Genomic DNA, 16,563 nt, shown 5'->3' on the forward strand with positions numbered 1-16,563 from the left:
TTGAAGGCGTCTGATTGCTGCTCATGCACCAGACTTGAACAATGAGATACTGGAGAGAACGGAAGCCCCCTGAGTTGAGCCCAACTTTCTGCACACTGTTTCTCCTCTGTGGGCATTAAGTGACTTTCTGCACACTGTTTCTCCTCTGTGGGCATTAAGTGACTCGTGGAGAGCAAGAGACCAAAAAGCCTGAGAGTGGCTGCCAAGAGGAGGAGAAGGCAGCAGAACTGGAGGCAATCTCCTGGAGTCTGGAATACAAAAACTGGAGTTTGTGGCTGCCGAGGTAGCCAGGACTTGAAGGACTGAAATCCCCAAGAGAAGAGAAACTCAGAAGAATGAATCTAAATCTAGGTGACAGTTTTCGTTTTTTTGGTTTTTTTTTTTTTTTAAGAGTTTATTTATTCATTTGACAGACAGAGATCACAAGTAGGCAGAGAGGCAGGCAGAGAGAAAGAGAGAGAAAAGCAGGCTCCCCACCGAGCCGAGATCCCCATGTGGGGCTCGATCCCAGCACCCTGGGATCACAACCCAAGCTGAAGGCAGAGGCTTAACCCACTGAGCCACCCAGGTGCCCCAGGCAACACAGTTTTTGACAGTGTGCGATGTTAGAAAGATGAAAATTGGGGTCTGGGGCCTACCAAGGAGGGGGACCTTAGGAAGCAACCCAGGCTGTCAGTTGAGACAACAGGAGGCCTTAGCCTAGGTATGAGGACAAAGCAGAGCTAGTCTGAGCCTTACTAAGATTGCTAACCAGCCATGGTCAGTTCAGTCCCTAATTGAATTGAGGTGATCCTCTCTGCCACTGATGGCTGAAGGATTGGGTGAGTCCTCACTGGAAGGAGACAACCCAGCCTCTACCGTGTTTCATTCTTGATACTTAGACTTAAATCAAAAAATTACCAGGCAGTTGAGAAACAAACTATGAGAAAAACAGAAAAATAGAAGTAGACCCAAAGATGATATAAAGATATTGGAGTTTTAGTATTTCAATAATTGTGATTAATACATTCAATAAAATAGTTGACAAGATAGAGAATTTCACCAGAGAACTGGAATCTATTAAAAAGAATCAAATGGAAATTCTAGATATGAAAAACAGTACTGAAATTAAGTGCTCAATGGATAGTTGTTTGTTTTTAGTTTAGTTTTTTAATTTTAATTATTTATTTGACAGATGGCAAGAGGGGGACTACAAGCAGGGCAACAGGGATAAGCAGGCTTCCTGCTGAGCAGAGAGCCCAATTGGGACTCAATCCCAGGACCCTGGGATCATGACCTGAGCCAAAGGCAGACACTTAACTGACTGAGCCACCCAGGCACCCCTCAATAGATAGTTTTAACAGTAGACTAGATATAACTAAAGAGAGAATTAATGAGCTGAAATCTAGGTCAGTAGAAAAATCTATACTAAGGGACACCTGGATGGCTCAGTCAGTAAGCATCTCCCTTCAGCTCAGGTCCTGATCATAGGGTCCAGTCCCACATCTGGCTCCTTGCTCAGTGGGGAGCCTGCTTCTCCCTTTGCCTGCCATTCCTCCTGTTGTGCACTCTTGCTCGCTCACTCTCTGACAAAGAAATAAATAAAACCTTAAAAAAAAAAAAGAAAAAATCCATATTAAATCATATTGAGTGAAAAGAATTGACAGGTATGGGAAACAGCGTAAGGCATTCAAACATTGGAGAATCAGAGGGGGAATAAAGGAAAAAGGGGATAGAAGCAATATTTGAAGGCTGAGGATTTTCCAGAATTGATGAAAGCCACAAGTAACAGGTTTAGGAAGTATTATGTATGTATTATAAATAGATAAATTAGAGGAAATTCACAATGACCATGAGAGAGTAAAACTGCTGTAAACCAAGGCAAAGAGAAAAATCTTAATATCAGCTATAAATAAAAGATGATAGATTGCCTGTCTTTTTGAAGAAGCAATGAGATAACCTACAAAAAAATCTATAGGTTACAGCATAACTTAATGGTAAAATATTGAATGCATTTTTGCTTAGTTCCAGAACATAACAAATCTACCATCATGACTTCTGTTCAACTTTGTGAAGTTCCTAGATAATGCAGTATGACAAAGAAAAGAGAGAAAGGGAGGGAAGAAAGGAAGGAAGGAAGGATGGATTTAAAATAAACAAAACTGCCTTTGGTCACAGGCAACCTGTTTGTATACATTGGGAGTCCAAAAGAATCAAGTCATATTATTATAGTTAATAAATTTAGCTAAGCCTAGTTTTAAGAACAATATGCAAAGATCAATTATAATTTAATATTCCACCAATTAATAATTAGGAAATAAAAACTTTAGGCTATACCATTTGCAATGAGTTCAGAAACCTCAAATAAGTAGGAGTAAGTCTATCAAAATATGTACAAAGCCTCTACGCACAACACTACAAAACATTGAGAGAAAGTAAGTGGGAGCTGAACAAATGAGGATATCTGATGCTCATGGACTAAATCAAGAATTGTGACAATGTTGGGACGCCTGGGTGGCTCAGTTGGTTGGGCAGCTGCCTTCGGCTCAGGTCATGATCCCAGCGTCCTGGGATCGAGTCCCACATCGGGCTCCTTGCTCGGCGGGGAGCCTGCTTCTCCCTCTGCCTCTGCCTGCCACTCTGTCTACTTGTGCTCACTCTCGCTCCTCTCTCTCTCTGACAAATAAATAAATAAATAAATAAATAAATAAATAAATAAATAAATAAAAAAAAAAAGAATTGTGACAATGTTAGTTATCCCAAAATTTATCTGTAGATCTAATGCCATCACAAAAGCAATTCTTGGGGCACCTGGGTGGCTCAGCGGGTTAAGCCTCTGCTTTCGGCTCAGGTCATGATCTCAGGGTCCTGGAATTGAGCCCCACATCGTGCTCTCTGCTCCGAAGAGAGCCTGCTTCCTCCTCTCTCTCTGCCTGCCTCTCTGCCTACTTGTGATCTCTCTCTCTGTCAAATAAATAAATAAAATCTTAAAAAAAAAAAAAAAACGTAACTCTAGGAGTGTGTTCAAGTGTGGGTATGTACGTGAGTTTATGCAGAAATGCATAGATAAGAATAGCCATCTTGACAAAACAAAAAAAAAATCAAAGCTGGAGAAGTTAAACTACTAGATACAAAGGCACATTAAAAAGTTGTAGTGATGGGGCGCCTGGGTGTCTCAGTTGTTAAGTGTCTCCCTTCAGCTCAGGGTCATGGGATCATGACACTGGTCATGATCTCAGGGTCCTGGGATCGAGGCTGGCATCGGGTTCCGTGTTCGTGGGAAGCCTGCTTCTCCCTCTCCTACTCTCGTTACTTGTGTTCCCTCTCTCGCTGTGTCTCTCTGTCAAATAAATAAAATCTTAAAAAAAAAAAAAAGGCTGTAGTAATTGAGACAGTGTGGGATTATTGCTGTAAAAATAGACAAGTAGACCAATGAAAACGAGGCCAGAAACAGATTCACATCACTTCATTCATTGCGAGTCACCCACTGTCTTCAAGCCTTAGTCTCCTCTTCTGTAAGTAGGCTTCATACTAGTGCCTACCACATACAGTTTAAATATTATATATCAGAAGGATTCAGATATTATACTAAAGAGGTTAACACAAATGACAGGGACACAGCACATGTCTGATAAAATCTAGCCCGTACTAATATTGCCATTGTGACTGCCACTATTACTGTAATTATCACTACCACTATCGTTACCGTTCATTTTTTGTTTTTTCAATGTGATTATCTGGAAGTGGGGAATGGGACATTCAGTTGGCAGCAAGGAACATTCGGGGCGACACAGAAAGAGTAGGAGAAGGAGTAGGATAGGAGGGTGTCGATTCTTAGTCTACCTGGAAGAAGAATGGGATCAGGGAGATAAAGTTCATGGTTCAGTCAAGGTTGCCTAAGAAACTGGAATGGGATTTAGCCTAGCACCAGGGCGATGTGGCTGGCCAGAGTCTCTGAAGACAGCGAGATAGTGAGATCTTTGATTCTTTTCATATTCATACCCTAGACGGTGCCTCCTGTTTCATAAAGTGGGTCGCTGCTCTAGAGGGTCTGGTGTTCTAGCCGTTCAGTATCTCTAATCCAGGTCCAGCCCACGTGGCATTTGCGTCCCACCTTCCTCTCCCACTGGCGTCCCCCTCCCCTCACTCGAGGGAAGACTAACCTATTCTGCTGCTTTAAAACACTTCAGCTGGCTGGGAGAGGGATCGTAGTCCACAGCTCTGAGTTCATTTTCTCACTCTACTGCTTCTATTCAGATGACTTTAGATACGGGTATTTACTCCCCGAGTTTCATCTGCAACAAGGGGTTGGGGTTGAAATGACAAAAGTAACACTCCAGCACAGCTTTTCATCAGGGTGGGGTTGGTGGCGGCTCTTACTGTCATTGACAAAGGTCGCACAGCCCGGAGGCTCGCATCCAAGCCTTTGGTTTCCCAACCTCATAGGCTTTGTCACCTTGCTGCCTCGAATTTGGCTGACTCGAAGGCAGGATTTGGTACTCAGCCCTCCCAACCCCGTCTAGACCCCGCCTGCTGCATGTGTGAAATTCAGTTTAGAAGCCCCAGCTGCAGGCGCCCGTCCCCGAGGGCTGACACTGGGTCACTGATAAAAGCCCCAGGTGGGACCCGCTTCTAAGGAGGGAAGCAGGGGAAGCCCCTTCTCACCCCGGGAGTCTGCCCCCGCGCCCAGCGTCATGGAAATGCACCTGCCCTGCCTTCCAGAGAGTGTGTGGTTCTGCCCACGCCTGGGAGCAGCCTTCTCAGAGTGCAGTTATGTCCGAGACTGGGCGAGGAACAGTGGCTTCTGCCGCTCACCCCAGGTGGAAGCCTGGACTCCACGAAGTGCACCCGCTCAGCTGAAACGTGTTTACTGTTGGGTACCTACCACTTCCGAGCTGCTCGCTGTGCACGAAGCCCACCCGGATTGCTCCAACACGTGTTTCTCTTAAAGAGTCCAGCCCCAGAGACTATACCTGTAGGCCCTCTCAGCAATTCTCGGCCTTGTCAAGTCTCTGTCTTTGATACGTGGATCTTTTTAACAATCTGATTGTCATCTGAAGGAGAAAATCTCTCGCGTCTAACCTGTAGATCTGCATGTGATTTCGAAAGTGCTGGTTGACAGGCTTCCTGGGGGAAAACGGATAGCGGCAGCTCGAAAGGCTTGTCAGGACGTGGGCTCCTCCGTTTACAATTCCTGCCAGGCCTTGGGTACCGGATCCTCTACAAGTCAAAAGCTGTCTTTGAGTTCTGTCCTGGAGCGGCTCTAAAACCCTGTGTTGGGGACAAGCTCCCGTATTTCTGAGAGACCCTTTCTCCTACGAGCGACTTGGCTGACCCCTCGCAGAAAAGGACACAATGCTGGAAGTGCTTTCTGAGGGAGACAGGGGTTGTGGGGGGAGTCCCCTAAATCAGGAGGAACAGGAAACTGAATTGCCAAAAGAAATATTATCATCCTAATAAAATGAAGCACATGATTTGCATTCCAGGTCCTTCAACTATTCTATGGGAACCCGGGCATTTTCCCATGACAGTATTTTTATCCCTGATGGGGGAGCAGAAAGTGAGCAGACAGTTCAAGCAATGTCACAGGACAACATCCTGGGCAAAGTCAAAACTCTTCAGGTAAGACAGCTTGAGATTGGAAAGTCAGATCCATAGAAGGGGGCCCGGCAATGGTGGGAAGTGGGAAAATCCTGAGAGTGGCCTCGAGTAAGGGATCGGGAGAGCCAGGGGAGCTCCTGGTGAGAATTTCTGCTCTCTCAACCCTGACTCTGTTCTCTGGAAGCCTTCTGTGCCCTGTGAGAGGTACACCGTCACCATTGTACCTACTTACCTAACAACCCCACTCCTGTTCTGTTGAGCTGTTCCTTCATTTTTAACTGCATGTCATGAGGACAGGTACCCAAGAGAAGCTTCAGGACTTGGCGGGGCGGGGAGCGGGGGTTGGAAAAGTAACCATTGAATGTCGCCCATAATCCCTGAGCACAGGATTGACTGTGAGCTGAGGGGCATGCACAGCACGTCCCCTACTTGGACAGTGACGGGGGAGACTCTTTATTATTTGCTGTATTTGTAAATCTGGCTTCCCCTGAGCCGCCCTATCTTGGAGGAATGCCAGGAAGCTCTTAAACCTCCCTCCTGCTCATGCTGCAGAGTTGGGCAGTTTTCCTCTATAAAACTGACGCAGGTGGTAACTCCTTCATAATGAAAATTTAATAAAATAATTATTCACTAAATGTGATTGAGATCATGGGAAATCCAGGGAAAGCAAGAGGAGCAGAGACACCTGGGATCCGACCACATAGGTTTGCTCGATAGCCTGGTAGGATTCACTCACCCGACAGAAGTGCCCAAGCAAGCACTTCTCTGAGATGGGGAGGCTTGGAGGCGATCCAAATTATGAACGGGGGACTCTGGTTTGCTGATTCCCATCTGTCTGTAAGTCTACAATAACGAATGTATAAATGAATAAAGGGCGGGGGGAACAGCTGGCTTGAGTAGCTGCCGATACTCAAAGGAAATTTTCTATTTTCTTGAAATGTTCTTGTTTCTACTGAACATTAGCTATGCATTTTGGGGTCTGTGTTTGGCTACATGTCCGCACACTCAGCTGAATATAGCATATGGCAGGAGGGGAAATAGCTAACACCCGGAACCACACCTGAGCTTGCCTGGATCTTTATACCTGCCGCCAGCCATGGCCCAGGGCCACCGTCCTGCCCTCAGTGCCGACGCAGGCCCTTCCGTCAGGTTCCAGCATGTCCTGACCAGGTTCTGCTCTCAGTTCTTGCTGGCTGTGCTGCTACATGTGTACAGACTCAGAAGAATAAGCAAGCTGTCACTTCTCCTAGGCTGGAGAAGAGGAAGGGTGGTGACTGCCAAAGAAAATGCTGGACCCCCTCCCCACATCACCTTTCCTTCGTGCAGTATTTTGGGTCCTGGGCCATTACTATTAAGTTCTGAACTCCGGGCTCACAATATGCCCTTTCCAAGAGGAGTGACTTCCAGAGTTAAGTCTGTGAAACTGCTGTATTTCATAAGGGCTTTCAAGGAGTTCTTTAAAAATTAGATAATAGTGTGTTGTCTTAAACGATGTCTGTGCTAACGTCACACCGCATGCCACTGCCCCTCCAGGAAGTGGATTTGGACTTGGGAAAAACATATAACTCTGCACTGTTGAAACTCAGTAAGAATGCGTGAGTGCCTGTTCCAGTTCACGCTGCGGGGCCCAAGTTTAAAGGATCAGATCTTACAGTTAAAATGTAAAACAACCAAAAAAAATTTTTTTTAATAAATAAATAAATAAAATGTAAAACAACCAACTTCCCTGAAGCAGCAGTTCTATTAACAACAGAAAGGAAAATGTGAGGAAAGTGCCCTCCTTTGGGCAATACCTACTCACCCGAGGTCTGCCTGACTTTGCTTCTGCTGTAGTATGGATTCACAAGCTTCTTTACCGCTCTCTAGTTCTACTTTTTTAAAAATAAAGAGGCTTTGCTCTTTGAGGAGGGAAATGGGGACCATTATCAGAGAAAATGTGATTTTTGGAGTGACATTAAGATATGACTGTATCACCCCCAAAAGACTGTGCTTTATTTTTCAGTCGACTAAGCAGTATGTTCCTGGTAAGTCATAGAAACAGTAGTTAACTTTATTAATACTTGCATGAATGCTTTGCATTTTTCCATGACAACGTTATGCTGGTATTGATGCTCAGTAAGCAGCATAAAAGACCGCCCCCTCGTAGACTCCAGCATGGAATGAGGGTGTTAGTTATGTCAGAGGCATGTATGTTTTTTATGTCCGAAATCGTGTTTGTGTATGTACGTATGTTTATTAAAAACAGAAAAGTAACGGATACCTATTTGACAGTAGATGTCCTGGCAGGCTGATTAGTCACTATTAAGACATTCTTTTGAAATGAGATTTCTATCATAATACCATTGGGGGTGGGGCTGCGGGTGGGGAGCCATTTTTCTCTGGCCTGAGAAACTTCCCAGTCCTTGGAACCCCCCAGAAAGGTGCACGTACTGACTGTGTTGGCAAAGGTCGCCCTCTAGTGTCCACACGTGGTCATCCCAGCTCGGCTGGCTGGCCGGGGCGCTGGGGTGGTCTGTAACCGCTCTGAGGGCAGAATGACTGAATGCAGCGTCGTCAGTAAGCCTGCATTTTCTGAATCAAGTGAATCTATCACCTGCCAAAATTTCTGTCACAAATGATTGAAACTTTACAAGAAAAATGACTCTTTTTTTTCCCCGAGTATAAAAATACATGTTTGTAGGGAGAACAAATTCTAATATATAGGACAGTTACAGGGGTCAGACCAGTAGTGATAACCTTTTTGAAGATCCTACACATAACAGTCAGCTGTTCCATGGCCAGTGGGTGAAATAAAAATTCTGTGCCAGGCCTCCCCCACCACCTGGCTGTGCGGCTTCCAGGGAAGTCATTGAACCTCTCTGATCCTCACTGTCCCCATCTGAAAAATAAGGGGGTAAATATGATGGATGATCTGGGCCCTCTAGTTCTCAAAGTCTGCCCTCCGTACGGAACCACTGCTCACCTGCTGTAGCACAGAGCGTTTGGGGAAGCTTTGCACTTGGTTGCATCTGGACTGCAGTGACCTTGATGTTCCTTACACCTGCCCAGATCACAGACCAGGGAGGTACCTGCTTAGATCAGATCAGACCCAGGCTATGAAGTGGGTAACAAGTGACGATAAAACTCAGGCAGGAACATTGGAGTCTAAGCCTGCAGGTGATTTGTAGAATTATACCACACCTTTGTCAGAAGATGCTAGCTCTATTAGACCACGGACTACTTAGCCCAGGAGGAAGAGCCTCCGTCTTCAGTAGCTACTGACTCCCGCGGAGCTGGATTTTACTTAAAAATGCCCAAGTGTCATATGTTGGAGGTTTTTGACACTTCATGCAGCTGTCATGGACACAAAGAATAGATACCCACTCTTAGCCACTTCTGCGTAGAGCAGATGTCTTTAAATCTATATGCTTTTTCTTTTGCCTCTCTTTAAGAATTCATTTTCACTACGGGTGCATCTGTAGTTCACTCAAGAAGACAGAAACTTTATTTTTCTTCTGCTTTGTTCTCGCAGACACAGTGTAAAGGATGGCCGCGAGCAGTCTGGGGGAATCTAAATCCTGGCTGTGCGAGAGCTGCCGAATACCATGTACTTGGAATTCCCACACCATAGGAGAAAGCCTCATAAATATGCATGTGCATTCCTATAACATCACTCTCTGGCATTCCATGTTACAACAAAATGGCCCAGTTTGAATGAATAAAATATAGTCCCTTTTAGCTCACATTCCAGTCCTCACAGTAACCCCATTCACAGCCGCATGGCCTGTCGGTGTAGGCGCAGTGCCCTCCCCCACCTCCGGCTGTCCTTGCAGTGTACATGAAGGGCCCCTGGGTAGGAGAGAAGGTGGACGGAGTGGTCGTAGTTTACCAGGGCAGGCTCCATCCCGACAGTCTGGTTGTCAGGGGCTGCTTCTATCAGAGTTCCTCTCGTGACAATGCCTGAGTAGTGGACAGAACTAAAGTCACAAAAAAGTCCCACTGAGCCCTACATTCAAGTCACATGACACCCGAGATTCCCAAATAGGTTTCAGCAGCCACATTCTAATTGTCAGTAAGTCACACAGTGTCTCAACAGCCCTATTTGCTTTGAGTCGGCTGCAGGAAGCATTTGGAGCAGGAACCCCGGGGGAGGGAAAACGTGCAGGTGCAGGAGCCTTGCCTTGCGAACCTGAGGGTCAGTCATGATGGCCCTGAACCCTCAGTCCCACCCTGGCCTGGTTCTGAGGTCTCCTCCCTGACAACTGCAGGTGTGCGTCTGGGAAGACAGTCCTTTGTCTGGACAGAGAGGCGGCAGCCCGATCCCTGAAAGCGGCCAGCATTTCTTTGATGACCGGGGAGCCTCCCCTCCCCCATCCCCCTAAGCTCACATCCACCAGCCTGAATTTATTTTTTCTAGAGGGATTTTAAATCAGTGGCTTCACAGAAATGCACGTTGTTATTCTCAAAGGCAACAGCATTGTGTTGCTTTTGTCAGGATGCACGTCTCTGTGACATCAGTCATCCCTTCGATTCACGTTCTCATTCCCGCCCACCTCTTCCTCCCCCGCCCCCTGTCTCCCCACCCCCAGCTAGGTACTTGCTGCCAGGCCCACACCCCACACCCCAAACCCCTGCACCCTCCTCTTAGCTCACCTCTTTGATTTCATTCTCCATTTCAGTTCTTAGAACCACCGTCTCCACTTCCAGCTTCGCCCCGTGTGTCTTATTCCTCCTGTTCTTATCCCATCGACTTCCTCTTTCCATTCTCGCGTAGCTCTTCCATTGCTCGCCACGACAGCCATCCCATCTTTGGAGCTTATGTCCATCTAGACTGCGATTACATTGTGTCATACGCTTGTTTGTGTCTTAAGCATCAGGGTGGACCAACATAAGTATTTTAAAAGGTGCCCTCACGAAGAAGAATTTCAGCATTTTCATTCTCTTTTTGTGATGGTGGCAAAACCCCCTAACGGAATGGCACTGACTGTTAGGCCAAGTTCTCCTGGGAAGCTCGTTAAAGAACTATTCTTTCTATTGTAACTAGAGGAAATCCCCTCATCTTAGTTGTTCCGGAGCATGGAGACATGGCAGACCCTGACAACAGGACGTCTAAGTCTGAGGGGGTTTAGCACACTTTCCAGGGTTCGGCCAACACTCCTAGAGCAGGGATAACTGGTAAACCGAAGGCTGGGCTGGGAGTCCCCGAGGGAATTCCGGCTAGGGCTTTCACTAGGACACAGGAACCGTGTGACCCCCTCCCCCAGGTCAGCAGAGTTGGACGGGCCCGTGACTTTGTTACACCGTGTCCTCTTGTCTAACTCCATCGGCTGCTCTAACCGTGCCTGCTTCTTGATCTGCTTAGGGTAGATACTAACTGCCGCTTCCTGCTAAATGGTTTTGAGAAGGCACCCTTTCTCAGCCTTCCCCTCCCCAAATCCCTTTCAGGCTGCTCAAGCTGTACTTCACTGGCTGATCTCGGGGCTTTTGATGTGTGCTCCTTCCCAGGGGAGGCAGGCTCAGGCTGAAATAGCAGCAGATCAAATACAAGTCCTCTGTCTTTCTGTGCTCCTGACTTGGCATGCTGGGGTGCCCTGGGTGCGGGGAGGGGAGTCTTGGGCTCATCTCTTCCGTGTCTCTGCAGTCTCACTGTCTACCATGCAAGGCCGAGGGGGAGCTGGGTGGATGGAGTACCCGTGAGTTCAGAAGGGGCATCTCCCTCAAGGGAGTCTCCTGCCAAGGAAATTGGGCACAGAGTTATGAATGCAGCAGCATCTCTCTATGTCTGCCCCTAGAGGAAGAAAGTGGCGCAATGTCAAATTCGTGAGAACCTGTGGAATGCAGAGCAAATAACACTGTGGTTTTAGGAGACCTGGATTCAAATCCCTTCGCGGCCATTCTTTCCATAAGCTTGGCCAGTCACCTCTCCCCACTGGACCTCTGACATTTTTTATAAAATGAGGGGGTTGGACTATGTGATTGCTAAAGCCCCCTGTGGCTCTGTGGGATTAAGTATTAACCAGATTAAAGGTAAATATCAGATAATGCATTCCCATTCTTTTTCTCTTCTTTCTTTCTTTCTTTTTTTTTTTTTTTTTTTTGAGGCACAAAAGGACTACGAAGCCGGAGTCCCTAGGTCAAGAGCAGTAGCTCTCAGGCACAGCACTCTTATCCCCCCAGCGGACATCTGGCAACTGCCGGGGACACTGCTGACTGTCTGGACAGGGAAGGAATTGCTGCTGGCATCTGGTGCCCAGGGGCCCAGGTGCAGCTGCTGAGCTCTTACAGCGCACAGGACAGTCCCTATAGCAGAGAGCCATGTGATGGGATGTGTCCGGAGTGCTGAGCTTGAGAACCTGCTGTAGACGACGGCACGGGTTTGCACAGCATATTTAATTCAGTAGTCCTTCAGGCGGCCGCGGTGTACCCTTCTTCCTGAATGTTGTTCATTTTCTCTGCCACAACCCATTAAAAACTTCCCCCTCAATATTATATTTATATATTTTTTTCTTCAGAGAATATATTTCTTTTTCTGATCTGGCTTTTCTCTAGTTCTAAACACTGTTGATCTTCCTAATTTCTATCCCGCTTCCCCACCCCCACACCCTTCTAGCTACCTGCCACGGATCCTGCATCCCTCTTTGGCCCTTTCCTTCTGCCTCCTTCTCTGTCCCTTCCCCACTGGGGTCCTTCTGCCCCACAGTTCACACTGTCCAACTGCAGCAGGGCAAAAAGAAGTCCTAGCGGCAGGACAGGATCGTTCTGTGTCTTCCATGATGTCTGCACTGATCATGGAAAGACTTGCCAGCATTGGGGCCCCCTTCACCTCGGTGCCCATGTGAGCAGAACATGGTGTTCGAGTGAGGGCTGGTGAGGAAGGTGGTTAAAACAAATATTCAGGGAGAACGTGCCCAAGAGAAGCTGGAGGGCTCCCCTGTTACAGCAACCACGAGGGTCTAGATTCTCCCCAGTGGTTCCTGCATTTCATGTAACTATTTTCTATACCATTTTAATGAGACTTTTTAATAAATATTTTATAGGGCTAACCAAAAACTCTTTGTCATAACATGTATTCCCACTTTGGGTTTGAAAATACGGCCTCTCCGCCCGCTGGATAATGTCGGCATCTCTGGGAAAGAGGTGGCTGGGTGAGAAAGCTCATGGCTGGAAGGTGGGAAGGGAAAAGAAACTGGAAAACGAATCCCCTTATCCCAGAACTGCATCGTGGCTGACTGGCATGGTATTTAGTCTAGAAACGTGCGCAGAATGCGCCCCAGGGCCCCCTAGCTATGCCGGGGCATCTGCTCGCACTCCTCGTGACCCGCTTCCCTGCTTCAGAGTGTCTTTCTTTGGTGTTTCTCCAGCGACAGTTGAGCAAAAACATCAAGTTCGGGCGGCCACCACCCAGTGCCATTCCCATGAAGAAGGCAGACGGTGGTGAGGCCAGCTTAGACGAGGATCTGCTCCTGACCAGTCCCATGGAGATTGTGACTCACGAGGACGTCCCTCTCTCAGACACCGAGAACAAAGTAAGGCTCCTCCAGGGAGTGACCTGGTTGCTGGTAAGCGAGGGGAGGACGCTGGGCAGTGGCCAGGGGCATCCAGAGACTCTGGGCTCTGCGGAGCAGGAAATGTGTGAGAGAAGCCTTTCTGCTGAGCGGCCCGGGGCTGGAGGGCACCCCGTGGGCAGGCCGTGGTCTGCAGCGAGGCGCACTTGTGGGGGCTGCTGGGGGTGGCGAAGGGGAGACGTGCCCCTCGCGGGCGCTCCTCACAGCATCTTCCACTTACTCTTTAAGACTCCGCGGGGCCCACCTTTTCCAAGAAGCTTTAGCCGGCCTTACCCCCGCTCGGTGCTGTCTCCCCCGTGGCTTTGCTGGGCGTCCTTCGTGCTTCTCACATGTCCGTACTCATCCGTGTCCGTGTAATTGTGCTCTCTCCATCTCTAAATGTGGAGTTCCTCGAGGACAGACTGGAATCTCCACATCTCTGTCGCCCCAGGACTCAGCTAGTCCTTACGTAGTAGCACCGAGTGATTACTCGTCAGACTGGACTGATTCAAGGGGAGATGAGAAAAGAAAGAAGTAGGTCCTTAAAGAGGCAGAACGTATCAAACAGGCCATCTTGACGTCTACTTAACGAGGGAGGAAAGTCATATTGGTCTGATATTGTCTGATCTGAATCTGGTCTTTTGACACTTGGAAAGAAACACCGTGACCCAGAATCAGAGTCCTTCCAGCAGCGGAAGGGACATCCTCGGGCCTCCAGTGGGGAAGGAGGGAAGGCGCCCAGCATCTGGAGCAGGGAGCTCTCGAGCTGAGCCACCCAGTCATCCAGTTTCAACAGAAAGCATTTTCTGTGCCTACCAAGGCGCCTGAAATTACGCAGCTGTTTATTAAAATGGACGTCCCCCCGCAGTCATGCCTTTTATCAGCTAATACATCTCAGGGCAGGAAGAAAGAGAAGTGATTTGCAGGGCAAAGTTTTAAGGAAGGAAAGAACAGGCCATTCCCCCGCTGTTGCCCACTTCTGCCTCTGGCCCTCCTGACTCCTGGTTCCCAGACAGGTGGGCAGCGGGGGCTGCGGTGGATAAGTAGGCGGGGCGCAGCGCCCCGACCAGGTCCAACCTGTCCAGTGCTAGGTGGCAGCGATGGCCATCAGCCTTGATGCAGGGATTTTTCCAAGGACTGAAGCAAATGTCCTCACTGTTACTGAGGATCTAAGTGCCAGGGACTGTGGCCTGAGGAAGGACAAGGCTCTGTCCTTCTGCAGGGGCTGCCTCCATTAGCTTACGTTCTGATGACAGGAGAGTCACATGGCAAGTCAACAGATATGTATATAGTCAGTGAGTTATGTAATAAATGTAATAACTCTGGATCAAGAAAAAATACTGCACAGAAGGTAAACCAGAGTGATGGAAAAGTGAGTAACATGGTGGGTGAGGGGCTGCTCTCTAGACAAGGAGGTCAGAGCAACCAGAGCAGACCTGGGGCTGGGGCCACGTTCTCCGCAGAGGGGAGAACAAGCACAGAGGCCCAGAGATGGGGCTGGGGGTGTCCCAAAAGAAAGCAGGTCCGTGTGGCTCGCCAGACCCTGGAGTGGGGCAAAGGGAGGGTAGAGCAAGGTATAGAGGCCAGATTGTACAAACCACAGGAAAAGGGTGCTTCTCATTCTGGGAGTAGTATCTGATTTGTGTTTTCTTCTTTTTTTTCTTTAAATTTTATTTTTATTTGAGGGAGAACAAGAGAGCATGAGCAGTTGGGGAGAGGCAGAGGGAGGAGAAGGAGAGAATCCCAAGCAGGCTCCATGGTCAGCTCAGCAGAGTCTGAGGCAGGGTTCGATCCCAGGACTGTGAGATCATGACCTGAGCCGAAACCAAGAGTTAGACATCCAACCGACAGAGCCACCCATGCACTCGATCTGTATTTTCTAAAGATGCTTCTAAGTGTGGTGCTGACATTATTGCTCTGGAGCGGACGATAACCGATAACACCTGTTTTTAACTATGGGCCACGTAAGGCAGAAGGTACAGCAGGGCCATCAGAAAGGTGCAGGCCACGTGGTGTGGGTGTTCCCAGGGCAGAGGAGGCAACTGGGCTGGGGGTCTTCAGCCTTTTTCTTCTTCCTTCCATCCTAAGGGTTTTTGCCTCTTCTGCTCATCCATCTCCTCAGCCCAGCTCCTTCCACGCAGCATTGGTAGGGCCTTTCCTTCTCACCGAGAAGAGGTCTGGCATAGAGGGGAGAGGGCCAGTGGGTAAAGGGGGTGAAGGCAGCGAGCACAGCCAGAAGCTCTGAGGTCGGAGGCCGGGTGTGTGACACAGCCCTGCCTCCCAGGTGGGGTGGCTGAGGGTGGCGCCTGGTCTCTCTCAGCCACAGCAGAGACTGAGGTTGGAGACTGCCCAGATAGAGATATGCTGGACTCAGGAAAAGAAGCAAGTGTACACTCTGTGCCGGAGTCTGAACATTAGCGAAGTCCCCACTGCGACTCCCGCCGGCTCTCTGCGGGCAGCTGCAGCCTTTTTCCCCGCACAGCCGAGTCTGGTTATCTGCCCAGAACTTCCTGTTCCGGCGTCTGACTTGAGCGCTCTCTTTACTGTTCCAGCCCAGTGACCCTCCAAGTTCTCAGAGTCCTCTGAATCTGCCTGGAGCCAGAAGTGAGATGGAAGACAAGGTAGTATGATTTGAACTTCAGTTTTTAGTTTCTTTACTTCAGCTTCCATTTTGGACCCTTTTTCCGATCCACCGTATCATTTTTCCACTCATAAATGCCGCCTACACCCATTACCTTCAGTTCCTTCAGAACGTTACCAGTGGTAGATGTTAGAGCGTCCGTTTCCACAGCTTCCTAAATGTACCAGGTCCTTCAAGACCCTGTGAAGCCATTGGAAAAGGCATTCCAGAATACCTGAAGGCACGTAGGTCTGTAAGGAAGAGAGTTTCTATTTAGAGATGCAAAAACAAAACAAAAAACCTCAGCTTTTCTCTACTTGTATGTATTTTTGTTTTTTAACTTTTCTGTGTTCAGTTGAAACCTGGGACCGAGCCCGCAGGAGTCTCGGGGACCCTTAGAGGCCAGTCCACTAGCCCGAGCAGTCGTCTGCACAGGCTCCAGGCCTCCTCCCAGGGCCGGTACAGTGAGCAGAGTGTGTCCGAGTCTTCTGAAGGGAGATGGCTGCAGACTGCCACCGCCCAGACAATGAAGCAGCCCAGCTGGAATGATCTAGAAATGCAACCTTGCATTTAAATCTCAGCTGCAGGTGCTTCTCTGTGCCTTCAGTCTGTCCCATTTGGCTGGAATTTTTTTTATTCATCCATCTCTTAGGGGATAGAAATAATGTTTGATTCATCTCTTCAACAAGAGTTCAGAATGTGATACCTATTCTAAAGATAACCATAAAGAAAGAATAGCTAGGAGCCCAAAGGCTGGAATTATTTTTCCTTACTTCTGTGTTTCTTATCATAAGTTATTATTTACTGAGCATCCATTTTGCTTTTGGAGCTGGCTTGGTC

The 16,563-nt window shown here is 48.1% G+C and overlaps 1 protein-coding gene across 1 annotated transcript in view; it reads left to right on the forward strand.

Moving 5' to 3' along the window:
- CRACD (capping protein inhibiting regulator of actin dynamics) overlaps positions 1-16,563 on the forward strand; it is a gene marked incomplete at both ends in the record, with an annotated part of 125,746 nt that overhangs the window by 94,733 nt on the left and 14,450 nt on the right. The window contains 3 exons of the mRNA XM_080796367.1: positions 5,466-5,601; positions 12,921-13,085; positions 15,656-15,724. Of these exons, the coding sequence (XP_080652493.1) occupies positions 5,466-5,601; positions 12,921-13,085; positions 15,656-15,724 (370 nt within the window). The remainder of the gene's footprint in view (positions 1-5,465; positions 5,602-12,920; positions 13,086-15,655; positions 15,725-16,563) is intronic.

The sequence above is a fragment of the Martes martes genome, assembly GCF_963455335.1.
Source record: "Martes martes genome assembly, chromosome: 2".
NCBI classification, from domain to species: Eukaryota; Metazoa; Chordata; class Mammalia; order Carnivora; family Mustelidae; genus Martes; species Martes martes.